Consider the following 20,461-nt stretch of genomic DNA (forward strand, 5'->3'; position numbering starts at 1 on the left):
AGATTGTGGGCCCCAATGGATGAGTGAACTCATAGCCAGGCTATGTGAAGCCTGGGGAGTAGCCAGAAAATGACCATCCACAAACTAACCTCACAGATAGGGTAAACCAAACCCAGAAGACCATAATAGTGTCCTATGTGGGAAAATACCATGAAGATTGGGATAGGTGGTTGCCAGTTTTATCTAGCCATCAACATGGCTGTTCATGAGACCACAGGGGTCACACCTGCCATGGTGGCCCTGGGTTGCTCACTCAACAGCCCCGTAGAGCACCTTTAACACACAGCACCTGCACCGCACACTACAGCTTACCATGCCCTACAACATAATATGCAATTCAAGGAGGTGGAGAGACATGTGGGAAAAGCTAAGTCTAGGCAACCAGCTCTACAATGTAAAGCGTAGATGTATATAGTTTACGGTTGGAAACTTAATCTGGCTAAGTTTACATCCTCTGTCTAAAGCACCTGTCAAATTCTCAGCCAAACTCACATCTAGATGGAAAGACCCTGCAAGAGTTGAGAAGCAGCTAATAATGTAATATTAATAATAATAATATCCTAATAATTACCCAGTGTGTTAAGGAAACAAAGAAAGGAAGGTTGACAATGTGAATGAATTGGACCTAAAGCCATATTATGGCCTTCCTTTGCCACTGGATGGGGGGGTCTGTAACAATCACACATGTATAAGCAGTGTGTGTATGCTATTCATGTGTGTGATGCCCTTTCCTCGGTTATGTTTTGTCTATTGCCTACCTTTGCAGAGGGGGTGTCTCCAATGGATGAGTGGATATTCCCCTATTTAGCATGTGATGTTATTTGGGACAAATCAACCAACCAGAACTGTATCCCACCCATCACTGGATTATGGGTCAACCCATAATCAACCAACAGAGACCAAGGGTCAATCAACAGAGACCAAGTGTGGAGTTACAAATGTTGTTTTATCATTTTCGTGGAGAAGGAACATGAGCTAAGAGACAATGAAAGAGAGACTGTTCAATCTCTACCTTGTTTTATATGCTCACTGTGTCTGGGTTTGCTACTCCAAGCAACTAGCGAACTGCTCATATAACGTGTGTATGTGTGAATGAATGTATGTGTGTATGTAAGCAGTGAATACTGTAAACATGTAGTAAACACAATAGTTGACAATATTGACTTTGGTGCATGTGCGGTTGCTTTAAGGTCGATATGCAAGGGCGTTAGTCACCACCCTAACCTTATGTTTGGGGTCCTAGGGTTAAGATGGGGTGAATGTCACAAGTGTAACTCGTATGTTACAATTTAGCTCTTTTACAATGTCTTTTTTTGACAGTTCACCTGTAAATTTAATGAAGTTCAATTATTATTTTCTTGGTAACTGATCTAGATACATGCAAAACTGCTTGCATACATAAAAGCAGAGATGCAAGTCAACTCTTAATTTTGTCACCAATGTCATCATGTTGAACATCATCATCATCATCCTGGAAATCAGCTGACTAAGTGTTGACAAAGTCCTGTAAAATATGATATCGACTTCTGTGAGATGTAAAACTGGAATAAGCTTTGACCTGATTATATGAGCAAGTGACAATTTCCGTAGTTCGAAAATCACAGTTAAGATGGCAAAATTATTTTTTAACATTTGCATGTTAACATCACATAACATACCTCTAATTTACATCTAATTTTGAAGTTTATGTTTTCATTACAGTTAAATCCATATTGTCTCGCATGTTGCTAGAGCTCTCGGGGACAAGTGGTAATGACCTCCATAATGGTAATGACCTCCATAATGACAGTGTGTGGATCTATAATGTTTGAGTATTCTCTGATCATTGCTTGTGAAGTAAATGCAAAACTTACATTTCTACCTCATATATTAAGAGCTACCATGACATTCAATCACAACCTGAAAGATAAAATCACAGTATAATAGCAATAGATACAATACATCCACAAAGCAGCCCAAATCATCCAAAATGTTTTCAATAGCTAGGACAACAACCCAGATGAATAAGATGATGTCCATTAAATCTATAATTTGGCATTAACTCTAATTTGAATGAAACCGGCAATAGAGCCTTGAAAGTGTGCAGTGGGGAGTAAACAGAAACTGACTGATTTGTATCTGAAAACAAATTCACTGGTGGCATCTTGCTGATGAATGCTTACCATTCAATGCACACTTGTTTGTTTGTTTGCTGTTAGTTTGGTTTAGCTTTATGTTCAGTTTCACAGGCCTGACTGATCAAGATTCTGGATTTGCCTTTAGCCCACTAATTTACTTGAACAAACTAGTGCAACTCTACTGTTAGAACCTTAACTTAAAATCAACCACCATTACCATGTTGGGGCAGTTGTAGCTCAGTGGTGAACATACCTGCATAGAAATCATGTTTGCCAGGTCAAGTCCCACCACAGCCAACTTACCACTGTTGGGCCCCTCAGCAAGACCCTTAATCCTCAATTATTCCAGTTGTGTTCAGACAGAATTGTAAGCTGTTTTGGATAAACAGCTAATAACTGTGCAGTGGTTCCTGCATTTGTGGGGCTTGTAGCTTCTTTCATGGAATCAGCACTCATTATTTTTAATGCAGTTGTTGGAAGTGAGGTCATCATCTTTCTTGTCGTGGAATCAACTGTTCCTATTGTTTTAGATGTTGCATCAGGTTTGCTTGTTAAAACTGCTGTAGGTGCTAATGGTGATGATGGTGGTCCTCTTGCAGTAGTTGCATCAATGCTAGAAACGGTAGTTTCAAGTAGTAAGGTCATTGTTGTACTGATAGTTGCTGGTTGGCTCCTCATTGGCTCAGTGGCGGTTTGTACTGGAGTGTGTGTTTTAACAGCTATTGAACTCTCATAGCTGGTTTCTGGATGTACAGGAAGAGTCACTAATACTTCTGCAGTGGGTGCTGTATTTGTGATTGTAGCTTCATTCAAAGAACCTAAACTTACAGCTGTAGGATTGGAGGCTGATACTGTCATCTTTTTTGTAGTGTAAGCATCTGCCAATAATGCTGGTGTTGTATCATATGTATGTGTTGAAAATCCTGTAGTAGCCAATGATGCTGGTGTTCTTCTTGCAGTAGTTGGAGCAGTGCTATAAGTGGTAGCTTCATGTCCTAAGGGCACTGTCGTTCTGATAGTTACTGTTTGCCTTGTCATTGGCACTATGGTGGGTTGTATTGCAGTGGCTGTTTTAGTAGTTGTTGAACTCTCATTGAAGGTTGTTGAATGTATGACTGAAGTAGGAGCAGACACTGATATTTGTGCAGTGGGTGCTGTATTTGTGGTTATAGCATCACTCAAGGAACTTACACTTCTGATTTCTGCAGTATCTGTAGAAGTTGAGACTGAAGTTAATGTTGTTTTTATACTGGAGTCTGTTGTAGAGGCTGTTGACACTTTGTTTAGATCACCAACTGTATCACTTGCTGTAATTTTGATCGGTAGTTCTTGATCAACTGGCATATAAGGACCAGTCAGAATTGTTGGAAAACCCCATAAGCCGTCATCGATATCATCAGAACTTGCTTCATGTGCCTCTGTGGTCATTTCTGCTACAGTGTCCTCACTGATCTTTACTTTGCTTTCTGTTAGTGTGGTTTGTCCTGTAGATGGTCTGTATGGGTGTAACTGGATGTCAGAAAAGTCCCACAGCTCATATATCCATGGCAGAGTTTGAACATCATTATACTCTGAAGACTTCAAGTCAGAAAGGCTGTCAATGGAATCATATGATGGTGTGATATCAGTGTTCCAAAACAGGTTTTCTGATGGGGTCTCTTTATTGAACCACGGTTTAGAGTGATACTGGACACAAAACACTTTTGCCATTTGGAGTTTGTCTGTCATATCAGTGTACTGCAGCACAAGCACACCATAATCCTGTGGGAAGAAAGCATGAATTCAGTCATTCACTAACTACACTTAGCATCAAATAGGAGAATATAAGTGTGAAGGAATTGTTGTGTCACTTAAATGCCATAATTGTGAACTAGTGTAACGCTACTGTTAGAACCTTAAATGAAAACCAATCGGCTAGAAACTAGTGCAACATTCTGAGGACACTTTTTGGTTTTGCACACTTGTTCATTGTGTTGTTGTTGGTTTTTTTTTGTATGTTTGGTTTATCTTTATGCTGAACTTCAGAAGGTTCTCACATGGTACTTAAACCTATCTAGTTTTAATGACCATCAGATAACTACAGCAGATAACTACAGAAGGTCAGGAAACCACTTTATTCACCGTAGAATTTTAAGAACGTTCTTTAGCTTCAAAGAGATAGTAAAAGCGTGAAGAAATTTAAAATATGTACCTGAAAAACAGCATGCCTGCCAAATTAGGCAACATTCTAAAAACATTTGCTGCCAGAAAGAAAATGGAGGCACATAAGTGATAATGTTACCAAAAAAAAAATGTCCTACACACGTCCTACGTGCTAATGTCAAAAAAAGGTGAAAAGAAGACATTATGATATGTACATTGTTTTAACTATTCTATTGATTTTGGTTTAAAAATCTTTTAATTAGTTAAGAAAATATAAACATGGAATATTAAGTTATCAGAACAAAATCAGCAATTTGTAGTAATACTGACAACAATTTTTCGGTTCAGAAAACTAAAGAACAAGATCATTTTTACAGTATACTTTCTGTAACACTAGTAGTGGGAGTTTCATGTAGTCATCATCACAGGCAAAAATTATGAGGGGGGAGGGTGGCCTGGAGATCCTGACAGAGAGTTATCCGCCTCAACATATCTCAACATATAACATAACGATATCATTTAAAATATAACAATATACATTAAGCAAACTTGTGCTAATTACAGATAGTTTTCACAGACTGCATCTCCTCATAGTGGTTTGGTCCACTGCCTACCTCCCCCTCTGTACCAGTCTCTGTGGAGCAAGCCAGAATATATTAGTGCTAGATGACCTCCAGTAAATAGCTACAAAAGAAATTATGTCTGACTTTTTAAAAAAATTTCTACTAGTCAGTAAAATAAAACACATTTACAATTGTAACCAGACTGCTTTTGTTCACCCTGTTACCTCACAGTTGAATCTTGTGCAACACAGCTGCCATATTGGTAACAGATGGCTGCATCTCCTAGTTCATGTATGTCTAAATTTCAGGAGATCCACAATTGTAAAACAATTACAATAATAATAATTATCATAACTCAGTTGCCATAAGATCTTCAAGCAGTTTTGTTTGTTACAAGTGGCTGACGTATTTATTATACAGAATACTTGGTTCAAACTATTTATCTTGCTATTAATATAATTATTTAAAACAATATACAGTAGTAGAAAGACTTTAATCTATAAACATTTCAAACAACAGTATTTTGGTGGCACCTTTGATGTCACCATCACAAATTGCTGTTGAGATTTGTTCTGCTTATTGCGCCCCCCACCCCCGACAGTGAAATATCCATCCGTGGGCATTGTAGAATTGATAGTTGATAAATGCTGATTGGCATGACACAGGGACTGTGGTGTTTTGTACTGCGGTGGGTGTTTAATCAGCTGGTGAAATCTTAAAGATCTTGTGGTTTTAGTAGAGAAGTAAAAGCAGGAACATTAGGAGAAGTCGAAATAGTCTTTGACTCTTCTGCAGTGGGTGCTGTATTTATGATTTTAGCTTCAGTCAAGGAAGCTAAACTTACAGCTGGAGGACTGGAGGCTGATGGTGTCATCATTTTTTGTAGTGGAAACAACTGCAGATGTTGCTGGTGATTAGATTGTATTATATTTGTGCATACTAGAAGTAGGTGGAGTCGTTGATACTTGTACAGCGGTTCTTGCACTTGAGATTTCTGTAGAGTCTGTCAATGAACTTGCAACTTTTTTTGGCAGTGAGTATATTAGGAGCTTTTGGCACACTGATGATGATTGCAAGAATTTTAGTAGAAGTAGGAGCAGTCTTTGATACTTCTGCAGTGGGTGCTGTATTTGTGGTTGTAGCTTCAGTTAAAGAACTTAAACTTGATGGTGTCATCTTTTTTGTAGTGGAAATTACTGCAGATATTGCTGGTGTTGTGGATGTTGTATCATATGTATGTACTGAAACTGCTGTAGCACCCAATGACAATGTTGACACTTCTCTTGGTGTAGTTGCAGCAGTGTTAGAAATGGTAGTTTCAAGTTCTAAATCCATTGTTGTATTGATATTTCCTGGTTCGCTAATCATTGGCACTGTTGAGGTTTGTATGGCAGTGGGTGTTTTAGTAACTGTTGAACTCTCATAGCTAGTTGTTGGATGAATAGTAGAAATGGGAGCAGTTACTAATAACTGTGCAGTGGTTCCTGCATTTGTGGGGCTTGTAGCTTCTTTCATGGAATCAGCACTCATTATTTTTAATGCAGTTGTTGGAAGTGAGGTCATCATCTTTCTTGTCGTGGAATCAACTGTTCCTATTGTTTTAGATGTTGCATCAGGTTTGCTTGTTAAAACTGCTGTAGGTGCTAATGGTGATGATGGTGGTCCTCTTGCAGTAGTTGCATCAATGCTAGAAACGGTAGTTTCAAGTAGTAAGGTCATTGTTGTACTGATAGTTGCTGGTTGGCTCCTCATTGGCTCAGTGGCGGTTTGTACTGGAGTGTGTGTTTTAACAGCTATTGAACTCTCATAGCTGGTTTCTGGATGTACAGGAAGAGTCACTAATACTTCTGCAGTGGGTGCTGTATTTGTGATTGTAGCTTCATTCAAAGAACCTAAACTTACAGCTGTAGGATTGGAGGCTGATACTGTCATCTTTTTTGTAGTGTAAGCATCTGCCAATAATGCTGGTGTTGTATCATATGTATGTGTTGAAAATCCTGTAGTAGCCAATGATGCTGGTGTTCTTCTTGCAGTAGTTGGAGCAGTGCTATAAGTGGTAGCTTCATGTCCTAAGGGCACTGTCGTTCTGATAGTTACTGTTTGCCTTGTCATTGGCACTATGGTGGGTTGTATTGCAGTGGCTGTTTTAGTAGTTGTTGAACTCTCATTGAAGGTTGTTGAATGTATGACTGAAGTAGGAGCAGACACTGATATTTGTGCAGTGGGTGCTGTATTTGTGGTTATAGCATCACTCAAGGAACTTACACTTCTGATTTCTGCAGTATCTGTAGAAGTTGAGACTGAAGTTAATGTTGTTTTTATACTGGAGTCTGTTGTAGAGGCTGTTGACACTTTGTTTAGATCACCAACTGTATCACTTGCTGTAATTTTGATCGGTAGTTCTTGATCAACTGGCATATAAGGACCAGTCAGAATTGTTGGAAAACCCCATAAGCCGTCATCGATATCATCAGAACTTGCTTCATGTGCCTCTGTGGTCATTTCTGCTACAGTGTCCTCACTGATCTTTACTTTGCTTTCTGTTAGTGTGGTTTGTCCTGTAGATGGTCTGTATGGGTGTAACTGGATGTCAGAAAAGTCCCACAGCTCATATATCCATGGCAGAGTTTGAACATCATTATACTCTGAAGACTTCAAGTCAGAAAGGCTGTCAATGGAATCATATGATGGTGTGATATCAGTGTTCCAAAACAGGTTTTCTGATGGGGTCTCTTTATTGAACCACGGTTTAGAGTGATACTGGACACAAAACACTTTTGCCATTTGGAGTTTGTCTGTCATATCAGTGTACTGCAGCACAAGCACACCATAATCCTGTGGGAAGAAAGCATGAATTCAGTCATTCACTAACTACACTTAGCATCAAATAGGAGAATATAAGTGTGAAGGAATTTTAGTTGAAGGACAATGAGAACCAAGAAGCAAGGAGTTTAGTAACACTTCTTATAAATCCTGTATTGATAATGCATTATAAATACAATTATAATGTGTTTTATGGCATATGTGCTTTATAATGCCTGCCATAATCCTCTATAATTACTAATAAGTGTAATAAGTAAGTACTGTATATAGCATGAGTATATGACTTCATAAAGTCAGGTTTTTATAAAGCATTATAAAATTATAAGATGTCCAGTTCTTACATTGTTAGATATGCTAGCTAGATTGCTAACTTACGTTCACCTCTCAAAATAAGATAAAAATTATGTCTTCTTTTAGACATCTTTCTACTATTGTGGCCTTTTCATGCACAATTACTCACCAATATCAACAATAATGATTCTGTGACTAGCTAGTCAGCTAGCTAGCTAACTAACTCTCTGCCTAGTCAACCTAACCTTGATTCCTGTTTGTTAACATTAGTTATTGTCAGCCATTAGGCTTTGTAGCTTGCTATATAGCCTAAACTAGTAGGTATATATAGCCTAAACTAGTGGGTAATGTTTGCCACTTTTTTTTGTTTCGTTTTTTGGCGTGTGTGTGTGTGTGTGTGTGTGTCTGTGTCTGTGTGTCTGTGTGTGTGTTTCTTACTAATTCCAGGAGTTTAATTAATAATAGCAATAATAATAGAAAATAACATAGTAATAATAAGAGTAATATTTATAATAGAAAAAAAACCACATTTAAGTCAGATATGTACTGATAACAGACAGCTACATGTTCTATGCGGTTTTTGTGTGAAACCTAAAGGGAAAGTAATTAAGGTACAACTGCATGAATTCATAACATTGATAAAATGTGTGATTTGAGTATTTGTGTCCACATTATGTGAGAAAATACTTTTTTAATAAATATGACATTGAATACACAAAACATTAAGTTGTATGTCCTGTTTGTGCATCAATGTAGCCCATAATGACCTAATATAATGCTCTGTTATGTGTTATATGCATATGGTATATATAACATTCTTATGTACAACTGTTATACTGTTTTGTAAATACCTGACTTTATGAAGTCAAATACTCTTGCTTTATAAGGTGTTATGTAGGTATAACTACTTATGAGTAATTATGTAGGCTTGTAGCAGGCATTATATTCCATAAACTAAACTATAAATGCATATATAAAGCATAATAATTACAGGATTCATTGGAAGTGTTACCAAATAATCATCCAAAACACAAAGCAGACCCCTCACAAGAACCAATGAAAATATGTAAAGAAATAATTAAATAAGTAATCATTGTCCTAACTGAGGTAAACCTCCATACTCCAGATGGATAGACATGTAAGGAAGAAAAAAGCATAATATCACACTAAGAAGGCTGTGGTGACTTGCAAAAACATGAAGCATTAACCTTCTAGAGCTAAATATGAAAACATACCATCAAAAAATGCATACAAGAACAGGTAGGGAGACACATGGTATAAATACACAGACTAACAGCGGAAAAACAAGACAGTTGTTAGTGGTGGGAAAAACCAAACAGAGCGCAGGTTGGAGATGTAAATAAAACCACATGGTGCTGTTGCCACTGGAAAATGCTAAAGTAAAATGGAACAAAACAGCTAATTGGTTAATTACCTAAAGTTACATAAGTAATTTTTTCATCAAAAATATGTATGATGTATGTATTAGTTCATTGTCTGACAGTACCTTTGTTCTGGGGTTTTTCACTTTGATAAACAGGTGATCTCTGTTTCTCCACTGTGTAAGATCTTGAGACATGTGATTATTTTGTGAGAGCGATGCATCAAGCTCTGGAAAGTGATACGCATATGAAATCACATGAAACAATTCACTTTAACAGTTGTTCTTTATGTTATTAGGCTTGATAATGTAGCCTCTGACCTTGAAATCCTGCATCTTTTAGCACCTTAGCAGGCAGCTCCACAGTTGTATCAGCACTTGCACATGTCACTGCAGGAACCTGCATAAGTGCTCCATTTGTAGCTGACGGACAGGTCTCAGATGTTATAGTGAGCTTCTTAAGGATGCTGTCAGAGTAACCTATTTTCACAGAGTACTGCTTTCTGTGGCCAACCTGAGGGGAACAGAATACAAAATTCACTGCATGCAGTTATAATTTCATGAAAGTTGAAAGAATGTACATGAGTCTCACCCAGTCCTGCAAGTAGCACTCTTCATAGAAGATCCTGACCATCGAAGCAGGCTGCAACTCCACATGACTGCACTGTTCCAGTACATGTTTGACAAAAACCTTAAGTTTATCATCTGATAGGGGAAACACAAGAATAGTAAATCCATGAGGTGCATCTCTGTGTCAGTATTCTGTTTTGTTTGGTTGCAGTATTACAAGAAGACCAAGGTTGTCAGTTCAGGTTTAGAAAATAAAGGTTCAGAACTTTGTTCCAGGTGCCTGGATTTTTAATTAACCCAAGGCAACAGGTAAAATTACTTAGGAAAACCTGTGCAATCAGAACTTTTATTATTAGAACCTAAATTAAGACAGCAGGTAAAATTAGTGAAATCACCTGGGTGATGCATAATCATGCTCTGGTTATGCTCTGGGTATACTCTGGGTAATTTCTGGGGTATACTTTGGGGTATACACAGGGGTATACTCTGGGTAATATCTGGGGTATACTCTGGGTAATCTCTGGGGTGTGCTCTGGGTATGCAACGGGATGGTTTAAGTGATGTTTGTAGAGGTGGTTCTAGTTCCATATGTGCTGTACTGCAACAGGAAGCATGTGAGATATGGTGGGGGGGAGACTAATGTGAGGTATGGTGTGAGGGAGACTAGTGTGAGGTATGGTGTGAGGGAGACTAGTGTGAGGTATGGTGTGAGGGGAGACTAGTGTGAGATATGGTGTGAGGGGAGACTAGTGTGAGGTATGGTGTGGGGGGAGACTAGTGTGAGATATGGTGTGAGGGGAAACTAGTGTGAGGTATGGTGTGGGGGGAGACTAGTGTGAGATATGGTGTGAGGGGAGACTAGTGTGAGGTATGGTGTGGGGGGAGACTAGTGTGAGGTATGGTGTGAGGGGAACTAGAGTTTGTAGACAGAATGGAGCAGCTCCATGTTTGGCTTTGTATACAATCATCAGGGTTTTAAGTTTGATGAGGATGACTGCAAGAAGCCAGCAGAGGAAAGGCAGCAGTGGTTGGATGTGATGTGTGACCATGGGAAGGTTGGTAAGGTTGAATATTATTTGTGCTGCTGCATGGGTCCAGTGGTGTGTGCAGGGAGGCCTGTCCCGAGTGAGCGGCAGTGGTCTGGTCCTGGTTCTAGATCAGCTGAAAGGGTCAGTTTAGTGTACTAATGTACCAGGTTATGCTGGTAACATGACCAGAGAATGACAGCTGATTGACCATGACCACACCCACTACTAAGACTTAACACAGAGCACTACTGGGTTGCCTAGTAACAACAGAAACACATTTACTTTAGCAATTGTCATTTGAGCTGTAAAATGAAGTCAACAAACATTAAATGAACAAACTGGATCCCTTCAGAGTAATAACAAACATCTGAATATCTCACACCAAAGAAAAACACTACAGCCTAAACCTCCTCTAGATCATCAGTTACATTTAGATTTATGGTATTTAGAAAACACTCTTATCCAGAATGACTTACTAAAGTGCTTTCTCATTTCCTCATAGAATACATCCTAGTACAGTACAGTAGGTTACAGTCCAAGATACCATTGAACTAGAATACTGTAGAAATACAGGATCAATGCTGATGCCTAGAAGTACAAAACACATATAAGATCTATAACAGACAACAATAAGTGTAATATATAATAAACAATAAGTACTAGAGTTTGTCAACATATGAGCAGTCAACATCAGAGCAATAAACAATGCAATACAATAAGTACTAGAGTTTCAGTCAACATAGGAGCAGGGATAGTGGTCATTTAAATATTCCACGAATAGTTGGGTCTTCAGTCTGTGATTGAAGACTGCAAGGGATTCTGCTGTCTGGACAGCAAGTGGGAGTTCATTCCACCATCTTGGAGCCAAAACAGAGAATATTCTTCATGCTTGTCTTCCATGAGACTTGAAGGTATTTCAAACCGAACCGTATTTGAGGTTTGAAGTACTTGAGGTACGAATTGATACGTATGAAGGGGCTGGTCTATTTTTGGCTTTGTAGGCAAGCATCAAGGTTTTAAATCTGATGCGTGCAGCTACTGGAAGCCAATGAAGGGAGCGCAGCAGTGGAGTAACGTGTGAACTTCAGCAACTACACGTGGATGAACTACACCCATCAGCCTGATCAGATATTGTTGATGATCTGCCTCTAGTCACTCACTTCGGTGTTGGGAATGATGTCAAGTTTTGAACATGTTTGTCTAAACACTTCTGATGCCAGAATGCTACAATTTAATATAATATAAACAGATTTACAATAATATGAATTAAATATAAATGCAAAGCAACTCAATGTCACAAGAGGTTACTGCAGAAGAGACAATAATCAGAAGCATTAAGAGACATTGAGACATAAATCAGATGGATTAAGAGACATTAATACATGAATCAGATGCATTAAGAGACATTAACCAGAAGCATCTGCTCTGTGTTAATACTTATAAAAGCTAAAAAGCTATTTGAATAGTAACTGGCACAGTTACTCTGGTTTTCATTGTCATTTTAAATAATTCAGACTGATATTACTAAAGATCCAAACAGCCATACCTATCAGTATGTAAAGATCTGTGTGCTGAGCTGAAGAAAGTCCGATGGTCAGACTTTCACTGTCGCAGTAAACCGCAGGCTGAGAGCTGCGTGGTTCCTCAGTGTCAGTTTTCTGCGGCCAGCCTGTGGACGAACATCACGATGCGTTTCAGAATCTTTCAAAACCCACTCGATCCTCCACTATGGAATTGACCTACACAACAAACTGATAGGTTTCATAAATTACATGCTATAAGAACATAATTTTTATTGTATTGCCTTTTGTCTTTTCACCCACCTAATTTCAAGTATTCTGTTTGGCTGTCGAAAGCGCTTTTGTCTTTTAAAGATCCAGCATTCACTTTCCAAGATTTCATGTCTGACTCGAGTCTCTCCTCTTTCGCAGGCGCCGAAGTTCTGTCAGAAGAGTCATGTCCAATGAACTCCGAGATTAACCAGTGCGACGGGAATAAATCCGTTTTCTCTGAACTCTCCTTGCGGTATGATGTTACCGGGCTGAGCTGGGCCAGTATGAGCACCAGAAAAGCCCGAACCATCATCTGCTGCATTTCACGACAGGACTGCCCTTCTGCGTGCCTCCTCGCGACATGTCCTCGTGTATTTGAAGAGTACTTCCTTCCAAGCGACGCTTGCACGACACGTGCGTAACGCAGTAAGCCTCGATGTGTGCGCTCAAAAAACAAGTGGAAAAAACTGCTTTGATGTTTTGTTGTATGTCTGCATCACGCGTGTTTATTTCGTGATATGTGATATCAATAAGCAGAATAGTAAATGTATATCATAGGAGAATTTTAGGGTAAACCTCCAGAAGACTTGGACCAGCGTCGTGCTTGTGTGTGGTTTTGGTGCCAGATTCAGGATCATATAGAGGAGATAACAGGCCTTCACCCTTCAGCTGGAAGTGTCCCCCTCTAACTCACAGTCTCCTGGGGCAAGAGGACGGAGAGACCGGGGCACCTCTAAGAGCAGCGCAGGCTGTGTGGGGTGGAACTGCTGCCTACAAAAGACTGAAGAATCCAGATAGATTTAGAATAAAGGACTACATATTTGAGATACATTGAGGCCCGTTAGGATTATCTGAGAACCATTCGTGCATATGTATGTGTGTGTTTTGGAGGGATGTCAGCTCATTTCACATTTAAATTATGATATAGTCACTGAATCACATGTCCTCTCCTAATGATCATCCCCTCGCCTTCAGTTTTACCTTAAAGGGTTTTTTGTTTGTTTGTTTTTTTGTATAGATCTCCTAATCCCCTAATCTCTTGGGAAATGTTAAGTGGTACCTGTTATCCTTAAACACTCCAAATATGCATCCAAAAAAAAGGTGTTTCAAATCTTTATTGTATAAATCTTTGTCGTCCCCTCCCCCACCCCCACCCCACCCCACCCAGGGACCTTCTGTAGAGGAGAAGAGCTATATTAAGAGCTATATATCAGAGAATTAGGTGAAGTAACGTTTGTAAATAGTACTATAGGATTTTTGTACTCTAGCTGTTCAATTTCAAATAAGTTTTTTATCTGTAAAAGCTTGTAGTGAATGTCAAGCTCCAGGGTTCTTTTATACAGTACTCTTACTGTGTTCATGTTTAAAACTGGGATTCCTTATTCCTTACCCAGTACTATACTGGGAAATGATCACAGATCAGCAGAACACTGCGTTACCTCAGGTCACCCTAACACACCTGTATGTGGAGGTCCCATCTTGAGAGGAATTCAGTGCCTGTATCCTCTGTGAAAACTGAAAAATTGTGTTAGCCATATTTTTAAATGGTAGTGACACTGTTTTGGCTGCACACATTAGAATTTGTGGTAGACCCTCAAAAGCCTCTGTTTCTTCATCATGGTCATCATCATCATGTGCAGTAGCATTTGAGAAGAGCGAGATGGACATGAGACGACAGACGCTGAGAAGAGTGAGATGGACATGAGACGACACAGATGTTGAGAACAACGAGACAGACATGAGACGACACAGACACTGAGAAGAGTGAAATTTATTGAGGTCAAATTCAAGATCAGGGCCAGTAGAACAGTCCAGGGTCAGCTTTTAGGAAGAGAGTGTAGGTTTGTATTGTGTGGGATGGCACCTGCAGTCAGCGATGACATTACATACATACATATACATACATACATACATACATACATACATACATATATATACATACACGTGGCCAAAAGTTTTGAGACTAGCACAAATTTTGGTTTTCACAAAGTTTTTTGCTTCCGTTTTTATGGTGGCAATTTGCATTAACTCTAGATTGTGAAGAGTGATCAGATGAATTACAATTAATTGCACAGTCATTCCTTGCCATGGAAATTAACTTCATCACAAAGATTACTGCATTCCAGCCACTGCATTTCAGCCCTGCCACAAAACGGTCTGCTGACATAATTTCAGTGATATTCTTGTTAGCTCAGGAGAAAGTGTTAACAAGGACAAGGCAGCTGATTTAATTCATTTATTGACTCAAGAACTTCAAGGAGAGATGTTCAATTGCAGTGAAGAAGGCTTCAGGGCCCAAGAAAGTCAAGCAAGCGCCAGGACCGTCTCCTAAAGAGGATGCAGCTACGGGATCGGGTCACCACCAGTGCAGAGCTTGTTCAGGAATGGCAGAAGGCAGGTGTGAGTGCATCTGCACGCATAGTGATGTGAAGGCTTTTGGAGGATGGCTTGGTGACAGGAAGGGCAGCAATGAAGCCCCTTCTCTCCAAGAAGAACATCAAGGACAGACTGACATTCTACAGGAAGTACAGGGATTGGACTGCAGACGACTGTGGTAAAGTTATTTGTCTGCGGAAGAAAAGGTGAGCGCTACCATGAGTCCTGTGTCATGCCAACAGTGAGGCATCCTGAGACCATTCATGTGTGGGGTTGGTTCTCATCAAAGGGAGTGTGCTTGCTCATATTTTGCCTAAGAACACTGACATGAATAAGGAATGGTATCAAAACATCCTCCAAGAGCAACTTCTCCCAATGATCTCGGAGCAATCTGGTGATGAACAATGATTTTTCCAGCATGACGGCACACCATGTCACAAGGCAAAAGTGATAACCACTGGCTCAGTGAACAAAACATTGAAATTTTGGGTCCATGGCCAGGAAACTCCCCAGATCTCATCCTGTGGTCTCTCCTCAAAAAGAGGGTGGACAAACAAAAACAAAGAAACTGTGATCAACTCCAAGCACTGATTAGACAAGAATGGGTTTCCATCAGTCAACATTTTGCCCAGAAGCTGATATCCAGCATGCCAAGGTGAACTGCAGAAGTCTTTGCTTAAACTGGACATATTTGTCAATAAAAAGTAAAAAAAAACAAAAAAAAAACCATGAAAAACTTAATTGTACTTCACTATATCATATAAACATCTGACAAAAAAACTGAGGTAGTAAACTTTGTGAAAACCAAAATGTGTCTCAACCTCAAAACATTTGGCCATGTCTGTGCACACGTGTGCAGTACAAAGAATTGTTTCTCTTCACAGATCCCAGCTCAGAGCGCAGGGTCAGACTGTACGGCACATTCACATACTTCAGCAACAGTAACCATATTGTTGTTTGCTGTTATTTCATATCTTTAAAAGACGATATAAACTTCCGCTGTGTTCACACGGCTTTAGTCTGCTATATCTCAGTGAGTGCAGCATTTTAAAGTCCACGCCCACAGGCCTTGATGAGAAATCTTGGCTCAAGCTCATGAGCTATTAACCCACATTGTGACACCATGTTTGGAAAAGCGAAGCCAGCTATCACACTGAAAGCCAAGGTTTTTGAGCTGGCTTCCTGGTACAGGGTCAGGTTTTGACCCGTCTGTATTCTAACTGCGTGATTCTGTTGGCAGTAAAACATTACTGACTAGGGTGGGTGGGTGGATGTGTGTGTGTTTAAGGACTGTGGTGCATATTCACTGAGAGTGTGTGTGTGTGTAAGGACTGTGTTACGTGTGTGTGTAAGCCTGTGGAGCCTTACTACTAGAAGACAACTTAAAAAAAAAACAAAAAAACAAAAAAAAAACAGATATAATGTTCTTTATGACCTTGACATACTTCAGTTAACATCACCCCCATCCCAGCAGAGAGAGAGAGAAAAACACACACACACACTTTTCAGCATATACATGGAAAAACCCAACTGAACTGTTTCATCATAAACTTTAATAACTTTGAGTCAGTCATCCATCAATAAACCAATCAGAATAGAAAAACAGTCTCCAGGCCGGCATCTGTCTGCTCTCCAGGCTGGTATCTCCCTGCTCTTCACTTGTATGCGCTGGCTTTGTGTTTGGGCAGGAAGTTGAAGTTCTTAGGCACAGACCCGAGCAACATCTCACTGTAGTAAAGAGAATTTAAACGCATTAAAAACAAACACAGAACCACTTCACACAGCTGCACAGCCACCTGCCACACTCTCTCTCTCTCTCTCTCTCCCCCTCCATGCTCCCTCGCTCTCCCTCCATGCTCCCTCGCTCTCCCTCCATGCTCCCTCGCTCTCTCTCTCCCTCCCTCCATGCTCCCTCGCTCTCCCCCTCCATGCTCCCTCTCTCTCTCTCTCCCTCCCTCCCTCCATGCTCCCTCTCTCCATCCATGCTCCCTCTCTCTCTCTCTCCATGCTCCCTCTCTCTCTCCCTCCATGCTCCCCGCCTCTATGCTCCCCCTCTCTCCCCCTCCATGCTCCCCCCTCCATGCTCCCCCTCTCTCCCTCTCCATGCTCCCCCTCTCTCCCCTCCATGCTCCCACTCTCTCTCTCCCCATGCTCCCTCTCCCTCTCCCCATGCTCCATCTCTCCCTCTCCATGCTCCCCCCCTCTCTCTCTCCCCATGCTCCCCCCCTCTCTCTATGCTCCCTCTCTCTCTCCCCATGCTCCCCCCTCTCTCTATGCTCCCTCTCTCTCCCCATGCTCCCCCCCTCTCTCTATGCTCCCTCTCTCTCTCCCCATGCTCCCCCCCTCTCTCTATGCTCCCTCTCTCTCTCCCCATGCTCCCCCCCTCTCTATGCTCCCTCTCTCTCTCCCCATGCTCCCCCCTCTCTCTATGCTCCCTCTCTCTCTCCCCATGCTCCCCCCCTCTCTCTGCTCCCTCTCTCTCTCTCTATGCTCCCTCTCTCTCTATGCTCCCCCTCTCTCTCCCTCTCTGCTCCCCCCTCTCTCTCTCTGCTCCCCCCCTCTCTCTCTCTCTCTCTCCCTCTCTCTATGCTCCCTCTCTCTCCTCCCTCTATGCTCCCTCTCTCTCCTCCCTCTATGCTCCCTCTCTCTCTATGCTCCCCCTCTCTCTCCCTCTCTGCTCCCCCCCTCTCTCTCTCTGCTCCCCCCCCCTCTCTCTCTCTCTCCCTCTCTATGCTCCCTCTCTCTCCTCCCTCTCTCTCCCCATGCTCCCCCCTCTATCTCTCCCTCTCCATGCTCCCCCCCTCTCCCCCCTCTCTCCCCCCTCTCCCTCCATCCTCTCTCTCCCTCCCTCCATGCTCCCTCTCTCTCTCTCTCTCCCTCCCTCCATGCTCCCTCTCTCTCTCTCTCTCTCCCTCCATGCTCCCTCTCTCCCCCTCCCTCCCTCCATGCTCCCTCTCTCCCCCTCCCTCCCTCCATGCTCCCTCTCTCTCTCTCCCTCTCCATGCTCCCTCTCTCTCTCTCTCCCTCTCCATGCTCCCTCTCTCTCTCTCTCTCCCTCTCCATGCTCCCTCTCTCTCTCCCTCTCCATGCTCCCTCTCTCTCTCTCTCCATGCTCCCTCTCTCTCTCTCCCTCCATGCTCCCCCCCTCTATGCTCCCCCTCTCTCCCCCTCCATGCTCCCCCCTCCATGCTCCCCCTCTCTCCCTCTCCATGCTCCCCCTCTCTCCCCTCCATGCTCCCACTCTCTCTCTCCCCATGCTCCCTCTCCCTCTCCCCATGCTCCATCTCTCGCTCTCCATGCTCCCCCCCTCTCTCTCCCCATGCTCCCCCCCTCTCTCTATGCTCCCTCTCTCTCTCCCCATGCTCCCCCCCTCTCTCTATGCTCCCTCTCTCTCTCCCCATGCTCCCCCCCTCTCTCTATGCTCCCTCTCTCTCTCCCCATGCTCCCCCCCTCTCTCTATGCTCCCTCTCTCTCTCCCCATGCTCCCCCCCTCTCTATGCTCCCTCTCTCTCTCCCCATGCTCCCCCCCTCTCTCTATGCTCCCTCTCTCTCTCCCCATGCTCCCCCCCTCTCTCTATGCTCCCTCTCTCTCTCCCCATGCTCCCCCCCTCTCTCTATGCTCCCTCTCTCTCTCCCCATGCTCCCCCCCTCTCTCTATGCTCCCTCTCTCTCTCCCCATGCTCCCCCCCTCTCTCTGCTCCCTCTCTCTCTCTCTATGCTCCCTCTCTCTCTATGCTCCCCCTCTCTCTATGCTCCCCCTCTCTCTCCCTCTCTGCTCCCCCCCTCTCTCTCTCTGCTCCCCCCCTCTCTCTATGCTCCCTCTCTCTCTCCCCATGCTCCCCCCCTCTCTCTGCTCCCTCTCTCTCTCTCTATGCTCCCTCTCTCTCTATGCTCCCCCTCTCTCTATGCTCCCCCTCTCTCTCCCTCTCTGCTCCCCCCTCTCTCTCTCTGCTCCCCCCCTCTCTCTCTCTCTCTCTCCCTCTCTCTATGCTCCCTCTCTCTCCTCCCTCTCTCTCCCCATGCTCCCCCCTCTATCTCTCCCTCTCCATGCTCCCCCCCTCTCCCCCCTCTCTCCCTCCATGCTCCCCCCCCTCCCTCCATCCTCTCTCTCCCTCCCTCCATGCTCCCTCTCTCTCTCCCTCCCTCCATGCTCCCTCTCTCTCTCTCTCTCCCTCCATGCTCCCTCTCTCTCCCTCCCTCCCTCCATGCTCCCTCTCTCTCTCCCTCTCCATGCTCCCTCTCTCTCTCTCCCTCTCCATGCTCCCTCTCTCTCTCCCTCTCCATGCTCCCTCTCTCTCTCTCTCCCTCTCCATGCTCCCTCTCTCTCTCTCTCCCTCTCCATGCTCCCTCTCTCTCTCTCCCTCTCCATGCTCCCTCTCTCTCTCTCTCCATGCTCCCCCTCTCTCTCTATGCTCCCTCTCTCTCTCTCTATGCTCCCTCTCTCTCTCTCTATGCTCCCTCTCTCTCTCTCTATGCTCCCTCTCTCTCTCTCTATGCTCCCTCTCTCTCTCTCTATGCTCCCTCTCTCTCTCTCCATGCTCCCTCTCTCTCTCTCCATGCTCCCTCTCTCTCTCTCCATGCTCCCTCTCTCTCCCTCTCTGCTCCCTCTCTCTCTCCCTCTCCCTCTCCCTATGCTCCCTCTCTCTCTCTCCTCCCTCTCTCTCTCCCCATGCTCCCCCCCTCTATCTCTCCCTCTCCATGCTCCCCCCCTCTCCCTCCATGCTCCCCCCCTCTCCCTCCATGCTCCCCCCCTCTATCCTCTCTCCCTCCCTCCCTCCCTCCCTCCATGCTCCCTCTCTCTCTCTCCCTCCCTCCCTCCATGCTCCCTCTCTCCCTCTCTCCCTCCCTCCATGCTCCCTCTCTCTCTCTCCCTCCATGCTCCCTCTCTCTCTCCCTCCCTCCATGCTCCCTCTCTCTCTCTCCCTCTCCATGCTCCCTCTCTCTCTCTCTCTCCCTCTCCATGCTCTCTCTCTCTCTCCCTCTCCATGCTCCCTCTCTCTCTCCCTCTCCATGCTCCCTCTCTCTCTCCCTCTCCATGCTCCCTCTCTCTCTCTCTCCCTCTCTATGCTCCCTCTCTCTCTCTCCATGCTCCCTCTCTCTCTCTCTCTCTGCTCCCTCTCTCTCTCCCTCTCTGCTCCCTCTCTCTCTCCCTCTCTGCTCCCTCTCTCTCTCCCTCTCTGCTCCCTCTCTCTATGCTCCCTCTCTCTCTCTCCCTCTCCATGCTCCCTCTCTCTCTCTCTCCCTCTCCATGCTCCCTCTCTCTCTCTCTCCCTCTCCATGCTCCCTCTCTCTCTCTCTCCCTCTCCATGCTCCCTCTCTCTCTCTCCCTCTCCATGCTCCCTCTCTCTCTCTCTCCCTCTCCATGCTCCCTCTCTCTCTCTCTCTCCCTCTCCATGCT

At 43.4% G+C, this 20,461-nt stretch overlaps 1 protein-coding gene and 1 long non-coding RNA gene across 6 annotated transcripts in view; both read right to left on the reverse strand.

Moving 5' to 3' along the window:
* Positions 1-4,216: 4,216 nt before the first annotated feature.
* LOC113590152 (uncharacterized) lies at positions 4,217-12,877 on the reverse strand. Its single transcript, XR_014122993.1, has 6 exons — positions 12,739-12,877; positions 12,462-12,584; positions 9,910-10,022; positions 9,639-9,831; positions 9,444-9,547; positions 4,217-7,657 (listed from the first exon to the last, which is right to left on the reverse strand). It is a non-coding gene; the product is annotated as an uncharacterized LOC113590152 (long non-coding RNA).
* Positions 12,878-16,596: 3,719 nt separating this feature from the next.
* The window catches only part of dus3l (dihydrouridine synthase 3-like (S. cerevisiae)), a 20,060-nt gene continuing 16,195 nt past the window's right edge, over positions 16,597-20,461 (reverse strand). For all 5 annotated transcript variants that reach the window (XM_081711726.1, XM_035523698.2, XM_035523699.2 and 2 more), the window contains one exon: positions 16,597-16,791. In XM_081711726.1, coding sequence (XP_081567852.1) covers positions 16,719-16,791 — 73 coding nt within the window. In that variant the 3' untranslated portion in view covers positions 16,597-16,718. The remainder of the gene's footprint in view (positions 16,792-20,461) is intronic.

Source organism: Electrophorus electricus, chromosome 4 (assembly GCF_041902795.1).
Source record: "Electrophorus electricus isolate QZ-2024a chromosome 4, ASM4190279v1, whole genome shotgun sequence".
NCBI classification, from domain to species: Eukaryota; Metazoa; Chordata; class Actinopteri; order Gymnotiformes; family Gymnotidae; genus Electrophorus; species Electrophorus electricus.